General features: G+C 40.8%; 1 protein-coding gene across 1 annotated transcript; it reads right to left on the reverse strand.

Moving 5' to 3' along the window:
- Positions 1 to 3,397: 3,397 nt before the first annotated feature.
- Positions 3,398 to 10,411, reverse strand: clcf1 (cardiotrophin-like cytokine factor 1). The gene is made up of 3 exons (XM_086023440.1): positions 10,387 to 10,411; positions 6,623 to 6,777; positions 3,398 to 5,575 (listed from the first exon to the last, which is right to left on the reverse strand). The coding sequence occupies exons 1-3, from the start codon at positions 10,409 to 10,411 to the stop codon at positions 4,442 to 4,444; spliced, it is 1,314 nt and encodes a 437-aa protein (XP_085879566.1). The 3' UTR covers positions 3,398 to 4,441.
- Positions 10,412 to 18,216: the final 7,805 nt, after the last annotated feature.

Here is an 18,216-nt window from a genome sequence, read left to right on the forward strand (position 1 = left end):
GAAGGCCACACAAAACGGGTGTGAGAGGACGCATGAGACGAGAAGACGCTGTGGCGGTGGGATTACGAGGGGTATATTTGTACCTGCGCTGATGTCATTCCCTGCACTCACGGGTCAGAGGGATATTTAGCGGCAAGAGGAGCTTCGTGGGATAGTATGATGCGAAAAAGTGGGAGCAGGAACAATGCGGTGGAAAAGATGAAAAGGGGAGAGATCGTAAATTTTCACCCGAGCAGACAAATGCAGTGTGGCACAGCCACACCTTTCTCGGCCTTGGGGGTGGGGGCGGGGCATCAATATGACCTGGCTCGATTGCCAAACAACACTTGAAAACATCTGTAAAATATGTTCCCCAATGACCAATAACACACAGCACATTGTGTACAAAAGCTATAGTATTTATTTTCTGTTGAGTTTTCGATACAGTATTTTCCACACTGGATAAAAATAAATAAACATCTCTTAATAAATACAATACAGTCCTGTTCAAATGTCTTAGGCCACCGCTAGATTTTTCGTTTTAATGTGCACCAGCGATTTTGGCATGCAACACACTAGTGGGAAATGTGCCATTAGTTAGAGTCGACCCAAAAATGTTTACATTCATTTACAATTTGCTATCATTTCTCAGATGTTGTCTTAGTCACGGACATTTCGCAAAATAAAAGTTCACATCATCCCTCACATCAACAATGACGTACATTAACTTTACTTCCTGCCATACAAATGTTTTTGCTGTGATTTCTGATTGTATCATAATAACAAGACTGAAAAATAAATGTTTTATCCGCGACAACATTACGAAAACAACAAATCTAATGAAGGCCCAAGACTTTTGTCTCATAACCTCAAACCACATCATAAAGGCACATTCGAAATATCATAGATTCTTTCTGGGGGACAAAATGAAGACACGTGAGTTTTCAAAACGCCATAAATAATCACTTTCACATGTGAGTCCCAAACATACACAGGTGTGTGTCCTTGTGCGACAAGTCGAGACTTCTGCACACTAAACGCTGGTGCCGACTGTCTCCAAAAGCCAACTGCTGTCCTTTTTATTTCCAGTAGATGAGAGCGCACCCTGCTCCTCTTGTGAACTGTTCTCTACGCTAGAATGAAAAATGGAGGAGGCCCAAAGCAACATGCGGTGAAGCCCAAACACACACATGCATAACACTCAGCTGTGCAGAGGCAGTCAGTCAGAGAGGATTTATGGTTGAGAAGAGAGGTTATCAATAACCTGCCCACAAATACCTGTGGTAAAGATTTATAGTGGAGCATCAAGTTTCTCCTGTTCACGTATTAGATATAATCTCCATCAGGCTGCATCATGTTTTACTTCTTCTGGATCACACGTGTTTGCTGAGCCCCAAACATGACAGCCAATGAAAACTCCTCATTTCAGAACCTGGAAAATGATACGAGAATAACTTAGTGGTATGTTTGCTCCATGTTCGATCCTTGGTGGAACCTGTTCTCGCAATCATTTTGTTGCGTTTTGCACAAACGCGGTAGAATTTATAGGAAGCTGACATATTTTCTTGGTTATTAGATTTTTTTTTTGGAAATGATGATTTCTTAAATTAGATTTTTTTAAATTTCCATGAAATTTCAACATAGCCCTCAAATCACAACTACTGTATAAATATGTCAAAATAACCCCCAAAGTCCTTTGTTTTGTAAATGTTTTCATCGCTGTATACCCGGTATTAGTATCGCCACTCAATAAAACACCAAACCACAAGAGCTGGCGTTCGCGCAAAGCCAGGAAAAGTACGGTATATGCGGTGGGCTGTACTGGAACTCAGTATCAACAAAAAGACTTTTCCTGGATATATATATATATATATATATATATATATATATATATATATATATATATATATATATATATATATATATATATATATATATATATATATATATATATATATATATATATATATATATATATATATTCTGCCCGCTCAGTACAATAGGGCTAAATTGACGATAATAATAAAAGGTGTACAATGGACATGATACGTCTATCACTTGTGGTACAAGCTAATAAGCTTGAGAATGTTTTTATTGTTACTTATGTTTTTGTATGACAGTTTAGAATGTTACAATTTTACGAAAACATGTTGGTCCAATTTCTACGAGGGAGGCAGTTTAGCGCTGAAAAGCATTACACGAGTTTGTAATATTTTCTATTCAAAAGTTGGATTCTAAATTCATGAAGCATCCTAGAATGGATTACGTTCCACCTCAGAGGTTACGTTATGTGTGTGTGTGTGCGTCTGTCTGGTTATAGTGTATAGTGCTGTTGTACAGTTACTGTAAGTGACCAGCCGACTTGTGCTTACTCAGCATTGCTCTCCCCCACTGGCTATTCTTTCCAGCGCTCGTCCACTGACTCATCTCCTTTTCCTCTCCTCTTCTGCCCCTTCGTCTGCGACCTGTTCACCCATCCGGCGGTTTCCTCCTCCTCCTCTCTTCTTTTGTCTACTCTCCATTCATAACATTTCCGATGAATGTTTGCTGATTCACACGAGTTGTGTCACTGAATCTGTTTTTGCACAATGGCTGCACTGTCGCTCAGCTGACCATCAAGTGTGTGACGGTGTCCGCACGCGTGGGGGCGTGTGCGTGTCTGCGTGTGTGTGTGTGCGTGTGTGTGTGTGTGTAACCACCTGCAGCAGTATTGCTGGTGATCTACGAGCCATGAAGTCCGGTAATTCAAGCCAGTCTCAGAGTGTGTGCAACAGTGCAAGTAATTGTGTGTGTGTGTTAGTCTCTGTGATGACCTGCCAAATGACCCTCATTCTCCCATTCCCGTACGAAAGGGACAAATGCGTTTATGAAAAGCCATCCGAGCATTTATTCGATATCTTTGATAACCAGCTTAAGGTCCATGTACTAGAACGCGCTTTGTCACCATTAGTAAGCCAACTAATGCACTAGTATAAAGACTCGAGTGCGCAAGAAGAATGTCTGTGTCTTATTAATGACATATTTGCCTTCCACTACTGTTTGACATTTCTGGTGAAAAGTGTGACAACTTTGGTATCCTACATGTTACTAGTGAGGCAAAACTGTGCACTTGTTGACATATGCATGCTACTGGTACAACTAGCAAAGCACTAGATGTTGGCTAGTAGAATTTTCTAATGTCACTAGTAGTACTAGTAGCACATAATTGCCAACTGGTGTACAGTTTTGCCTCACTCGTAAAATGCTTTTGTCCTACTGGCATGCCAAATGTGACCTACTAGTGAGGACAAAGAACATACTAGTACATGGACCTTAAACTGGTTATCAAGGATATCGAATAAATGCAAAGAGCTTTTCATAAATCTGATATCCCTAATGACAATTCAGTGCACTAGTAGAATGACAAGGGTGCAGTAGTCGAATGTTGGTGTCTTACTAGTAATGTTTTTTTTTCCCTCTACTGTATGACCATTTCTGCAAATTGTCCTACATGGAATAGTAGGACAAATTTGGCATACTAGTAGGACAACTGCATATTCCTAGTGAGGCAAAATTACTAGTGGGCAATATGGTGCTAGCAGGGTCCAGCAAACTATTAGTTTGTGTCACATGCCTGCTAGTTGAGCATCGTACTATAACTAGTGAAGCGCAGTTTAATTTCACATTAGTAGGCACTAGTAGTGTAAAAAACATGACTAGTAAGACAGTCAGTCTACTTGTGCCCTGAATGGTCTTACTCGTAAGGACAAAAGGCACACCAGTACATGGACCTAAAGCTGCATATTGAATAACGTTCAGCATGAATGTGTTTTTTAAGGCTTCACAGTCATGTCAACGTCTATCTTTGTGTGATTTAGGGATGGGCAGAATAACGTATTCATGGGTCGTTAAGAATTTGATTGTGTGGAATCGATTGTTGATTTGTACGTCTTAAGCAGCGCTAGTAGCTAGCAAGTAGTTTGCAGTGTAAAGAAGACCCACAAGAGCTACATCCAAGTTGTGCAAAACAACATGGGCGTGGAAACACAAGTTCTCCTGTCCATGTATTTTCTATAGCGCTTGTCGTCATTAGGGTCACCTGGGGTGAGCTGAAGCCCACCCCAGGTGACTTTCGGCGAGAGTTGGGGCACACCCTGGACTGTTCAGCACAGACACAAGACAGCCATTCATACCTAAGGACAATTAAGAGTCTTCAATGGACCTGTTGGAATGTTGGAAAAAGAACATGCTACGGCAGACTGCAGCCCAGATTCGAACCCCCAACCTCAGAATCGAGGTGGATGTGCTAACAACTAGTCCACCGTGCCGCCCACCTTAAATAAATTGTGATTATTCAATTAATCGATTGCTGATTTCCCCCGTAGTCGATCAAGGAAATGGAGTCAATGCCCATCCCGAGTGCAAATACTGTCAAGGTTCACACTGCACATCGTGTGAGATCATTGCGCTGTGTTCTGTCTTCTCAGCCTCTCAGTCTCCTCTTGAGGCGGTTAAAGTCCTTTGCCGAACGCCACAACCAGCTCTGCAGCTCGCGCAGTATCCAAAAGCCTTCCACCTTCCTGGCAAAGTCGTTCATGGCTGGCCGCACGGAGAGGAGCACGGCGGACGAGGAGGAGGAGGAGGAGGAGGAGGAGGAGAGGAGCGAGGGGCCTCCGTGTAGTGTCAGCGTTGGCGGCGTGGGGACGAGGCCGCGCTCCTCGCCAGGCCCGAGCTGGTAGAGAACGGAGAAGCTGGATGGAGGTGGGTGCAACGTGGGGGGGAGGAGGGAGCGCGGAGACCGCCGTTGCCGATGTAAAGAGGAGAAGTCCACGAAGAAGCTCTTCCCTCCATCCACGATGACGCCGTCCTCCTTCCTGAGCGTGTCCGCGTGAAGGAAGTCCAAGTTGTAGCTGTATCCCTCGCCCGCCGGGGCGACCGCGGCGGAATCGGCCTGCATCTCATCCGCTTCCGCATCCTCGCCGACGCTCAACAAGCTCCTCCCCCATCTCCTCGTCCCTACCTCTCGCTCCTCTTCTTCCCAGTCCCACTTCAAAACTTCCGGTTCTTCCCGCCTCCCTCTCTTCCTCTCTCCTCTGGCCTTCGCCCTCAACGCGGCACCCCGTCCTCCATCTGCAGCCGCCTCCAGCCGCCTCCTCGCCTTCCCTCGCTTCACGTCCACGCTGAGGCCGCCCCGCCTCTCCCCTCGGTCCCGTCGCCCCGTCCTCGTCCTGGTTCTGGACCTGTACGAGCTGCCGCTGATCAGAGGCGCCAGGCGGTCTCCCCCCGCCACCCGCTGAAGGTCACCAGATTTCTTTTCGGGAAGGGCATAGCCCAGAGTGGTCATGAGAGCCGATATGGAGCCCAAAAGGCCGTCCAGGCCCGTGCAGAAGTGCAGAAGGGAGGTCTTGAGGGAGGGGCAGAGTGTGGAGCGGGCCAGCTCCCTCACAGCCGCCAACAGGACTGAGTAGGCCCTCTGGTTCTGAGCCAGACGGGCTTGGTTCTCCAGGCCGTGCCACAGCTCCAGGCGGGTGGCGGCGCTGGGCAAGGAGAGAGCCGAGCTGTTGGGCCGAGGCGGCGAAAAGTCTTTATCGTTGAACGGGGGACCCAGGTAGGTCAACTGCGGGGGAAGACACAAACACGCACCGGAAGGTTCAGATCCAAGTTGAATTTCAAGAATTTCAGATCTTGTCAAGCACATTAAGCAGAAGCAAACAGATGTGCAGGCATCGTTGTGATCAAGACCCACAGGAGGGCCACCAAAAACAAAATGCTTCCATTGTATGAGGAACACTTATGTGCAGTAAATGTTTGAAATAACACTAACAAAACCTTGACATATCTGCTTAAACTATTAGAAATAATATGAACTGACACAGAAATGGCACAAAGGTATTTTATGTCAATAAATCTCTTTTGAACTCATATAATTCCCACAAGTAATTCCTCAGAAGTAACATTGGTCGGTAGCACTCATGTGGTAAAATGATTAAAGATCAAATGTGATTCTCTGTGTTGCAGTTCTTCCCATTTATGTGTTGGTAGACCTTGACCAAATCCGCTTAAAAGGTGGTACTTTTTCATCTCGATGCAGAATTTCTTATGGATCCGTGGGGGTGGGGGGAAATCATATTTGAAAAGAAATAACAACCTTATCAACCTGCTCATATTTGACTGTGTGCACAAGTGGACTGGGACTTTTCTTGTTCAATTGAACTGTCCATTCTGGATCCAATCAAGTTGAAACCTCATTTGATTATAAATGTGCTTATATTTGTTATAGCTTCAATGCAAACATATTACAAATCTTTTGAAACTAGAATTGGAAGAGATACAGTCTGCCTTTTCCACATTTTTGTTGCCCATTTTCAAGCATAGAAATTGGGGCGGGGGTATTTAATATACAAATAACGCGTGTTTACAAACGTGTAATCTCGGTTGAGTTGAGCTATTTCAATTGTTATGCTTTAACAATTTTAACAACAAAACACTGCACATTTGTAAATATTTGGAAGAAAGACAAGATTTACAAAGAGGGTTGAATCATTTTGAGTCCAACTATACCTAATAATCTTCGTATGTCAAAAAGTATAAACAGGAAATAGACAGCACGCATATAAACAAACCAAGTCATGTCACTAAAAAAAATAAAATAAATAAAACTCACATAGACATCTTTGATTTCCTTAAGCTGGTATTCCAGAAATTTGGTGAGCTCGTACGTGCTCTCTATTGAACTTCTCTCACTGGCCAAGCTGTGGGACGAACCCACGGTGGCGACCATGGCGGCAGCCAATAAGAGCACCAGGTGGATTTGATGAACTGTAAAGACAGCACACTGACATATTATTCAAAGTGTTCCAACTGCAACGCTTGCGGTAGTTAATAATTGACAGATTTCGGAGGTTTTCATAATCACAACATAGCTGATATGATTCCACACAGCCCCAGAAATGAGCCCCGGCGATTAATTCCAAACTTTGCCTCAGTTGCTGCTCCGTCATTGTTTAAAGTATTTTTTTTTCTTCTCTTACAATATTCCGGTGTATTTTTTTGTCTCTATGGCAATGGCCTTGTCTGTTTACACACTGCCAGCGCACTCATCTAACACTGCCAATAAAGCTTTTTCCGTTTCCACTCTTATTTTGGGCTCTCTGGCTGTCAGAGGTTTACACTGGCTTCAAATAAAACCTCACTTAGTAGCTCGGTACGGTCCGATGAATGGCGTGTAGTTTGCAGAACATGTGTTAGTTACAACCTGTATTTCCTGTATGTGAATGTGCTTCACATTACTTTGAATATATACAGCACTTGACTTCCAGGTGTCCCAATTTACGAGGTTTTGGAGTCGCAAGCCGTGGCTCGGCTGATTTTTTTTGTGGCCACTCGAGCGAAGTGGGGAAAAAAGGAGCAGTTAAGCTACTGTAATGCCCTCGCATGTGGGCAAGGAGAGCCAATTTTTTTTTTCAATGGGGCAAACTGTCCAACATACAAATACAAATTGAGAACACTCGGAACGAACTGAACTGAACGCTGAACTGACACGGCCAACCCGACTCCAGTCCCCGATGTTATTCACTAGGCCGCGCCCCTTAAAGGCATACATACAAAACACAAATACACGATTGCGTACAGTAGTTACAGTTTATAAAACCAGTTGATTTCCTGACACTCTCGTTTATTGTTTTGTAATGTTTATATATAATACAGTGCTATTTTTCTTGTGTTTCTTGCAGTGGGTGCTGGAATGGTTGACTGGCATTTTAATTCATTGTAACGGGAAAAATGTATCTGCTAGTACTAATAAAGTATGTGCAAATTCAGTTATGAGCTTGGTCTTGGACAGCGATGGGAAAAGTACTGACATTCTGTACTTGAGTAAAAGTACAATTACTTGTATAAAAAATGACTTTGGTAAAAGAAAAAGTACTCATTCAAATACTTACTCAAGTAAAAGTGAAAAAGTACAGGCTCTGAAATGTACGTTGTGAGTAAAAGTAAAAAGTATTTTTACCGGATGTTTCCTCCTCATGTCATAGAATTTGAAGGCTATAAAATTTGAAAGGTCGTCACTTAAAACACCATGCAGGTGGACCCACCTCTGTAATCAAGTTTTTATGAACGAACTGCCGTTTCATTCAAAAAGTATAAAACTAACGTCATTAGCCAGGGCCAAGCTAACGAAAGGGTAATCATTTAGCTTTACTTTGATTTTTTTTTTCTCAGATAAGGCCATGGCTGGGCGTCAGCCAGCTGCTGAGTCGAGCCCATTTACAATGTCGACACACTCCACGTCCTCGATCATTTTACTTCTTCTCACCTTCCAATTAAATTATCTTCTGTCGTATATCCTTGATATGACTGGCAAAGCCACGAACATTGGTGTAATTTATTTTTTAAATTGTCGCGCATCATGCAAAACAAAAGTAACAACCTTGTTTTGAAAATGTATCGAGTAAAAAGTAAAGATACTGGTGATAAAATGTAACGGATAAAAAAAAAGTATTCTAAAAAATAAATGTGAATTACAAAGTACTGGGAAAAAAACTACTCTGTACTTGTACTTCACATCTCTGGTCTTGGAACAAATAAAACTTGGAAGTCAAGGTATCACTGTGTCATGTAATTTGTGTGCATATGTGTGTGCGCGTGTATGTGGTGTGTGTGTGCGGGGGGGTGTGCGGGTGTGTGTGTGTGAAAGCAGGATGATGAGAGACCGACGAACATGCAGTCCCTTTTTGTTGAAAACCACCTTTCAGCTTCAATTTTCTCTGTTTGAAACCAGAGTTAGAAGCACTGAAGAGTTTCTGTGTCTTCTGAGAAACACTCACACGCACGCACACCCACGCGCACACACTCCGCTTAAATGCACACACACTAGACGCACACGCAAACATATTCTGTCTGTCATCTCTTTTGCTAACTGCCTGTCTCACGCCGCATGACACCCAGACAGTAGGCGGTGATTCATGTGTGTAATTATGGTCGAAACAAGCCGCTGTTTAACAGGTGTGGATTATGGATTGCACAACGATTTTAGCGACCCTGACAGTTTTTCTCCGACTGACACACCTGAGGCCTTCTGTTCGCGTCACCATACTGGTCTTTGTTGTTGCCGCCTATTACCTCTCCCTCCCTGCTCCCCCTTCAAACGCGTATCCCGTCGACGCCTCGGGTCAAAATAACAGCAGACAATTAACCCCGATTAGCCCACCTCGTCCCCCTTCTTCGGCCCTTTTTTCCTCCCAGCCTTCACGGCTCTGTCATGGCAGCCTCGCAAGGTCAGGGAGTAACTTGAAGTGAACTGTCAAAGCAAAATGGGCCATATTTCATTCTTTCAGTGCCAGCTATGACAAAAATGTTCTCCTGTGCTGGACAGCTTTATTTTATTTCTGGGATGTTTTATCATGCGAGGAAAAGCAAATATTCACTACGAGTTACATGAGATAATTATATCCATATGAACAATTACTGTCTTTACAAAGATAATAATGCTCAGATTTCATGGACAGAGCGGTATTCATTTAAAAATATATTTATCATGGTTGTAGTTTGCACTTTGTCTTTTAACTACACAGTACCGTGTAGCACATTTTCTTGTCAAGCATGTTTCCACATACTGTAATTGTTTTGTCATATTCATTTGATGTATGATATATTTGTGGTTAGCTGGCCAAGTAATTGTGGGGAACAATCTGACAAGAAAATATGAATGAAAGTCCATGTTAATTTTGAGTGATACTTCAAGCAATACAATACAAGACATACAATACAACATGCAGTACTCTATAGTGTGTCCCTTCTAACTTCATTTGTGCTAGCCAAATTGAAATCAAAATCATTTACTCAAAGAACAAATTAGTAACTTATACTCTTTTGGGACATCTTACTAATGAGCAATGGATTCATTACAAGTCATTAAATAGTCTCGTCTGTGATTCTATAAAACACTAGACATCAATGTAAATAAACTTTTAACTCAAGCATGTAATGTTAAAGAGATCATTTTCCGGTGATTCTCAAAGTGTGGTACATGAAAGAATCACAAAGTAGAGTTTAGCTGCATTTATTTTGGTACGTACACTTTTTATGTGCAGTTGATTTTAATGGATTCATTAGTTAAGTACATGTTTTATTTTCCCGTATTTGAGCGTAGTGTTAAGGTTCAAACTGTGCATAATGTTACAGTGGCATACAATAATACTGAATGTATATCATTTTTATCGGAATAAAACCTCTTTCTAAACACTTAGGCTTACTGTATTTTAATCGTGGTCATGATAGTATTTTTTTGAGGTGGTACATCATTGTAAACAGTTGGACAACCAACCACTGCTTTAGACAAATTGACTGATGGATATCTTGTAATTGTCCGACGAAGAACTACATGCAGCAACATTTCCAATTCGGGCTCATTAGTTGTAACACTACCCGTCAAGCCTCCGGTTGCCCACATCAAAGCGTCTCCACTGAGTATTTTGGAAAACTCTTCGGTAGTCCCGGGCCGCTCCCACATACACACACACACACACGCGCGCACGCACACACACACACACCTTAAAATAAGTCAACTATAACAACTCCCGTCAGCCGGCAGAACCTGCTCGGATGGCCTCGTCCCACAAAACCCGATGACCTATCAGGAGCCATTTGCACCTTTGTGCCACTGACACTGTGAACGTTTGAAGACCATCTGTGGAACATTCATTAGCACCCACACATGATGAAACAAAATGGATCATTTTCACAGAGGAAAGCCTGGCCTGGCCAGGGTTGCACACAGAGGAAGGTACACAAAATGCCCAAAGTTTTCCATCCCTGATGGTCATGGTCCATCGTCATTATGATGATGTTTTTTATTTATTTTGCGGAGCATCCTCCTTCACCGTGGTTAAACCGTTTTTGTACGAGCGGCATAACTAACATACCGTAAAACCCAACTTCATGTTGTTGTTATATAATGTTATAATGAGTGACTTCATTAGAGCTGGCATTGGACCAGACTTCAATGTAAGTGCCGCGGGCTTGAGATTGCATGCATGTACCTGGTGGAGAGTGGAAACGACTTCTTTTCAGGGCACCGCTGTAAACAGATCATTTTCTCATGTGGGGCGACTGCCTTACAGCAACACAAGTGCGTCCCCACATTGTCCGAACATGAACTTCCAGTTTGCTGTGGTCTTTTTTTATACGAAAGAAAAATAAATTAAACATCGGTATGACCGCTCAAGTAGGCAGGAAAACTACAGTACTCTCTAGTATAATAAGCCTAAAAGTGTTCATTAAAAGAAGAGGTTTTATTCCTAAGAAAGTACATTAAATTCATCATTTTAAGCCCCTGCAACATTGGACATGCGCATTTTGAATCTTAACAATGCGCTTTAATATAGGAAAATAAAAAACTGAACTTAAATAATGATCATATTAAAATGTATTGCACGTAAGAAAATGTTTTATCTAAATAAAAGTTTAAAAACCAACAGTCTTAAAAATGTAACTCAAATGTAAGGTGGTGTTTTGAGATACAAGTGACCCACCTTTTTTTTTTGTGATACAACCCACATTCAGATTTTTGTGCTCAACTCAACCAAATTCACTTCTTCCGAACAAGTGGCAGTTTGGCAGATAATAAGTAATTCTTCAAAAAATAGGCCACAAGCAGTTTATTGCCACTCTCAGTTGAACTTCACTTTCTAACTAAACATAAAACAAAAACAACTACAACTGTATTTACAACAACCACAATGTTTAAAGTTTAGCTTAATGCTAACAAAAAATGTAAAATGACATCGACTGGCTAATGAATAGGTTCAGTTTTGCGGTGTTTTAACCCTTTAAGCCAGTGTTTTTCAAACTTTTTGGAGTCAAGGCACATTTATTTCATTGAAAAAATCCCGCGGCACACCACCAGCTGAAATAGTGAAAAAGCTTATTCTAACAATATAAGTGTAAGATTTTTTTTTAAACATTGAGGAATGCCGTTATATTATAACGTATTGAATAGGAATTAAATAAACACGAAGAAAAAAGTATTTTATAATGTTACAATTTGATACTCAGTGTGAAACATGGGCCTGTTTGGATAAACATGCGTCACTAATTTGCTTGTTTTCTAAACAACGACAATTAGCTACCTGCTGCTGCTGCTGCTACCTACTGGTATGGAAGAGTACTTCAGTGTAGTAACTACATGATTACACTGCCAGGCGCTAGACCGCACAGGCACACAAATTGGATAATTTCCCACGGCACATCTGACAATTACCTTTTTTTTCACAGTTTGAAAAACACTGCTTTAAGCAACTGGTAATTGTGCACAAACAGTGGAGCATCACATGTAGATAGACAATATAACAAGACTCCCAGGCATACTTTTTTTTTTATTCCCGATGAAGAACAATTATTATTATTATTACTGCAGCTTACAAAGGAGTGCCGTTCTCCATGTATAACCATTTCTCTGTATTATATTGCCCCCAGCAGCAAAATGTCCAAAGCAAAAAATAAATAAAAATTGGCAACAACTGTTCCATCTTTTTACCTTCAATTCCATTTTGTCATTACTGTATGTTTGGATGAAGTACAGAGTGTTTTTTTCTTGGTAAAAAAAAAACGTTCACCAAACATTTAAGTTGATTTCTGGGGAGGATGGAATGTCTTAATGGCACTTCTATTAATTTCAAAACCGAAAGATGATTTGAACACAAGTGTTTTGAATTCCAAGCATGGTCACTGAATGACCATTCCACCACCACCTAGATGTGTATCCCTAGGCAATATTGTAGTAAAAGTTCAAGACAGTTGAACTTTACTTGGGCAAGGGAGTTTTCCCGCGCCACAAAGTGGAACCCGCCTGCCACTCGTGGTACTAGTAGAACACTTTGAGAATCACTGCTCCGTACTAAACAACACAAACAGTTTTGTTTTAAATCTCAACATATGCTGAATTACAGGCTCCGCAGAAGTCAGAAATATTACAAGGTCACATTCCATTCGTGCGTGAAAAACATGGCGACCTTGACGAGCACTACTATTTTCTTTGTTTGAGAATGCAGAAAGGATGTTGCGATTTACTGTATTTCACCCTAAATGGCAAAATAATGTGCTATTATGCGGCTGGTTTGTTGTTTTGGGAGTCGCCATTGTTATTGGGTTGGAGGTTGGAAAATTCAGGCTTTTCCCATTGTTTGAAATGCAAGAAGGGAGGTGGCAGGAACATGTCACTGAGACATAAGAATTATGAGGCGGGTCATCCACATTAATACTGCTACTGAATCATGACTCTGTCTTAAATATAAAAAATAAGAAAACTGAAATCATCCTCTTCCAGCCTGCTGAGTCAATCCAACTTTAAACAAGGACGAAAAACTCACAAATGGAAACACAATGGGCACCAAAGTCTTTTAGTTTTTTCAAAATGATCTCCCTTCACCGGGTTATGTGTAAAAGGATTACCCACTGGTTACTGACCCAGTGCGTGTAAGCGTTGATTCCCTTCTTGACAGCAGATATGTTGTCTTTGAAGCATTTTTTCCAGATTTGTTGTGTCGCATTATCCAAATGAAAGAAGCCATTAGCGGAAGAGAAACCGCGTTTGAAGTTGTGATTGTGCAAATGCCGAGAGTCAAACAATCAAACCGACTAATGCTCTTGCACTTCACCCTTGATTATCTTTTGACTTTTATCATCCTTGCGGTCATTTGAAGAACCCCCATTGAAGCAGGGCCATCACTCAACATGTTCACATCCAGCAGAAAATGTGCGGCTCCTTATGGGCGGCTGACATTTCTCTCTCTCATCGCGTCTATAAATTTAGGACTTTTGTCCTCAGTAGGATCAGAGGCTATGAAATTATGTCATGCCGCCACTAAAAGGTTGAAGTTAGCACCGACATCACCATTAAGACAAATATGGGTAACCTTCACTCACAAAAGATAAGTAATCAATGCTGTTATTGTACTATACAGTATGTTTGTGTTTATTTCCATTTCATAGGTTGTATCACGGCAAATCGGGAATGCTGCATAATAGTAAAATAGCAGAATAGGACCTACAGCTGTAAGTGTATAGAATAACACTGTAGTGAAATAAAAAAAAACAATGCATCATTCTACATTAAATTTGGGGCAAAATTAACTACATGTAAGTGTAATCATATTACTCTGAATAGTGTGAACACACCACCGGGGTAAATATCTTCAAACGGTTCATTGTTCTTTTTGGCATTGAATTTGAGTACAATTAATTGAATATTTGACACTGACCATGTGTAATTTCTTTTCTATATTTTGAGTGGGACTAAATGTTATCTGAAACAGAGTTATATTCAACTCTCAAAGAGATTAATTGCACTGTTGCTGTTGTTATTTATTTATTTTATTTTATTTTATGATCTTCAGTTTTACTAACCAGTGTTTATCGTCCTTGACTCTTTCCTTTCTTTTGGCATTCACATGGAACTTCTGGGCGAATTGAACTATCTAGTTCAAACTTTTCCAAACTTTATTGAGCCATGGCACATATTTTAGATTAGAAAAATATCACGGCACGCACATAAATTGGGCCTGTATTATGTTGTGGATTAATTTCTAATAATTATTGCTTGTTTTTTATAGAAATCGTTATTTTATGTGCTGATAGAAATGCCCTAAAAATGAGAGGATATCCTTTAAAGCAATAACAAAACGAAGAAAATAAGACAATACTTTCATAATGATTCAGGGGCTCCGGCAGCATGCAGCCGAATGTTTAAAAAAAAAAAATACATCGATAAATAAATAGAATTAAAATACATAGTAAAAAACTGTTATATCCACCAACTTTTTTGATTTCTAAAGTTGCATGTGATTTTTTGGGGGCTACCAGATAAAACCAGTTCCCCAAAAATATAAACAATATAATGATGGATACACAGGTCAACTGTACCTGCTGCCATGGAGGGAAAGACCATTTAATTGTTATGTATATCACTGTACGCAGGTATAGATTGCATAATTGGATAAATTCTCGGGACACCTGATAATCTCTCACAGCACAGTGGTTGGGAATTACTGATGTAGTTATAAAATGATATAAACTAAACGTCTCCAGTGGTATATGTTTTTTTTTTCAAGTAGAAAGGACAAAAAATATGAAAGGGGAAGTGAATCAAAAGATAACATAATGCGGTTTGATTTCAACACCCACGAGTTCTCCAGACAGGACAACGACGCCTCAAGTTCACATCGCATGTGACTTGGCCCTGTGTTTAACCTCGGCAGTCACACTTCATCTGAAACTGTTAGGATGAAAAAATACTTGTGAGAAAACAACCTCACTCGTTTTTTTTTTTAGTTCACACTGTATTCATATCTGCAACGCCAAAGCACAAAGTCACGCAAATCCCACGAGGGCTTGTTGTCAGAACTTGGTTAAATTTTAACGCAATGTCATAGGTTGGCTGTCATGGTTACAATAATAGCAGGAAGAACTTGTTAGAGGTCATGCCGTGACACCTGAGTGTGTTGTTGTTGTTTTCAAGGATAATTTAACATCGCACGTGAGGCCATTGGAAGGGCTAGTAGGGGTGACAGTTGGGGGTCAGGGTCAATGCTGTGTGTGTGTATGTTCATGCATGTGTGTGTGTACAGTTAGAGGCCAGATTTATGAGCAGCCTGTAGCCAATCAAATGCGCATTCCTTCACTAACTCAACACACTCAAACGAGCAGGCACAGACACACACATATGAATCGAGGGCAGCGCATATCCGCGCGCGCACACACAGGCTGAATAATCCGTATAACCAAACCAGTGTGTCTACACATACATTGCACTGGTCCACACTCCCACACTGGATTTACTACGATGGTTCTGAACATCAATGCCTTAGTGCATGCTGTCAAACATGAGCATCTGTGTTGTTTGCCACTGCGCCGCCCCGAATCTTTGATAGTCACTTTTATTCACACAACCTGTCAATTTCTGATCCCCCCCCCCTCCCCCCCCCCCCACCCCTCCGGACTTCTGCCAAAATCTCAGTGAAAAGTGAAACTTGGCGAAGGCTTGGGCCTAATTGCCTTCACTCTGTTTTCCTTTCACTAATTGGCTCCACTTGTTGCCTCCATCCTCATCTTTCATTCCTTGCTTCCTCTTTTTCAGACAACCCCCATCACCTCCCCCCTTTTTTAAAGCACGGGTGGGGAAATTTGTTCGTACCAGTTTTTATAAAGTCCTAAATTTAGGGTGACGAGGATGATGCAGACGAACATTTACTATGCGCATTTGTGGGTTACATGTTTTTCGACTTTTCAAAACAGTGAACAGTGTGAATATGTAAAAATTGTGAAAAATAAAAACTGTGAATATGGATTTAAAAAAGAGTACGGCAAGTAATTAAATACATTTAAAATCTTTCACTTTTACCGTGAGAATTTAAAGATCATTTCTTTATTCTGTTTTTGTAATCTAACTGGATTGTTTTGGAAGACAAGCAACTGGGAAAAGTTAGCATGCTTTTTCATGTTTGTGCCCTTTTGCTGCATTCTAAAGGAAACGATGAATCTGTTAATTGATAACATAATACAATACAATACAATACAATACATCTTGATTTATAATGAGCTTTCACAACAGCTCCGCAAGAATGTTTTCCTTTGACGGCTTTCGCACCAATTGACTTACAATCGCTTTAATGTGTCATAGGTCTACATGAAATTATGAAAGTAGTTGATCCCTATAGCTGCTCAGTAAAATTCCCCTTCTGTATCGGAGTAATACATTCGCAGAAAAGCTACAAATAATCCACTTTTGCATATGACAGCTACTTAACATTTGTAGTGTAGCCTACTGTATGTTGACTTGCAGCCGTTTTGCAGGACAGACAGAGGGTGGAGGAGAGGATTTGAAAGGGGGGCTGTGGCGAGTTTTTTTCTACACCGAGGGGCCATGTTAATTTGGCAAAAATGTAAACAGCATGTGTAACTGTTCAAAGCGTGACCGACTCATTTTATATGTTCACCCCCCCTTCTTCCCGCTGCTCTCTCTTCCCCTGTGGGTGCTGTGGACTTGTGTCAGTGGGGAGTTTGCTTGGAATTAACCCCTCCGTGTCTGCTTGATATCTATGCAGGCCAATCAAATAGCATCAGGATCCCCACCTCTCTGCACAATCTTTCAATTGTTCTTTGTTTCGTGTGTGTGTGTGCGCGCGTGTGTGTGCGCGTGTGTGCATTCGCACACTCATCCACTCAACCATCACAATAATACATTTTGTGTTTATGCCTGCATGTTATGTTTGTTTAATCGCCAGAGGACAGACTTCTTGTTTAAAAGGGAATGGGAATCAGTGTGTGTGTGTGCGTGAGTGTGTGTGTGTGTGTGCATACGTGCATGCATGTGTGTGACTAACATGAATCATATACTTTCACATATCAGTGACAGCTAACGAGACAGGCGCTTAAAGCTTGCTGTGACCCCTAAATCTTTTGGTTTCTTTAACTATGTATCATTTTAAAGATAATCCACAAGTACTAAAAACATACATAGAATTTACCCTGTCTTCTCCTTGTATGAAATAAATTTTATCGCTCATTGCCTGGTGTCTTTTTATTGATTTCATTTTTTTAAGTCTTAATTCAAATTGAGCATATTGAACAAATTGGAAATATTTTACTTAAAGTTCATTTTATTTCCTTTCTGTCTTTTGAAATGTATTTAGTCATTTTCGGTCAATAGTCAAGTTAGGATAATGTCCAGAAAAACAAAAACAACAACAACAACAAAAAAAACTCTTAGACACAAACACATTTTACATGGTAATCTGTATAACACTTTAAGCTTCATCGCTATTCACACCTACTGTAATTCCCTTGGTCACTTTTAGAATATCAAATAAAATACCAATTTGTATGCTAAAAATGTTTTTTCTTTATGTCTGTGTTGATTATTAGTCATCCAAGTCATGGTAATCCACAAAGGTTTAATTAAGGCAAATGCACTCTCTTGTTGAATTTCTCCTTGTTTTTGAAAATCGTTAAAAAGAAACTGACAGAGGCTCTTACGTTAGAACACAGCAAAGTGAAGACTTATTTACATTGTTGATGAGTTCTCAATGTCTATTATAGAGAAGACGGGTTTAAAATAAGAAGAAAAACATTCTTCCAAACAAATAGAAGGGGGAAAACATTTTTGGTTCCAGTTCTGTACTTACCTATGCAAAACGTCATTTTCCTTTCTCCAAATCCTTTTATTTCCCTTCAGTGCTCAGAGGTTCATCAAGCAGCTGT

This window comes from Filicampus tigris, chromosome 2 (assembly GCF_054856515.1).
Source record: "Filicampus tigris isolate MCC_2025a chromosome 2, RoL_Ftig_1.0, whole genome shotgun sequence".
Lineage (NCBI taxonomy): Eukaryota > Metazoa > Chordata > Actinopteri > Syngnathiformes > Syngnathidae > Filicampus > Filicampus tigris.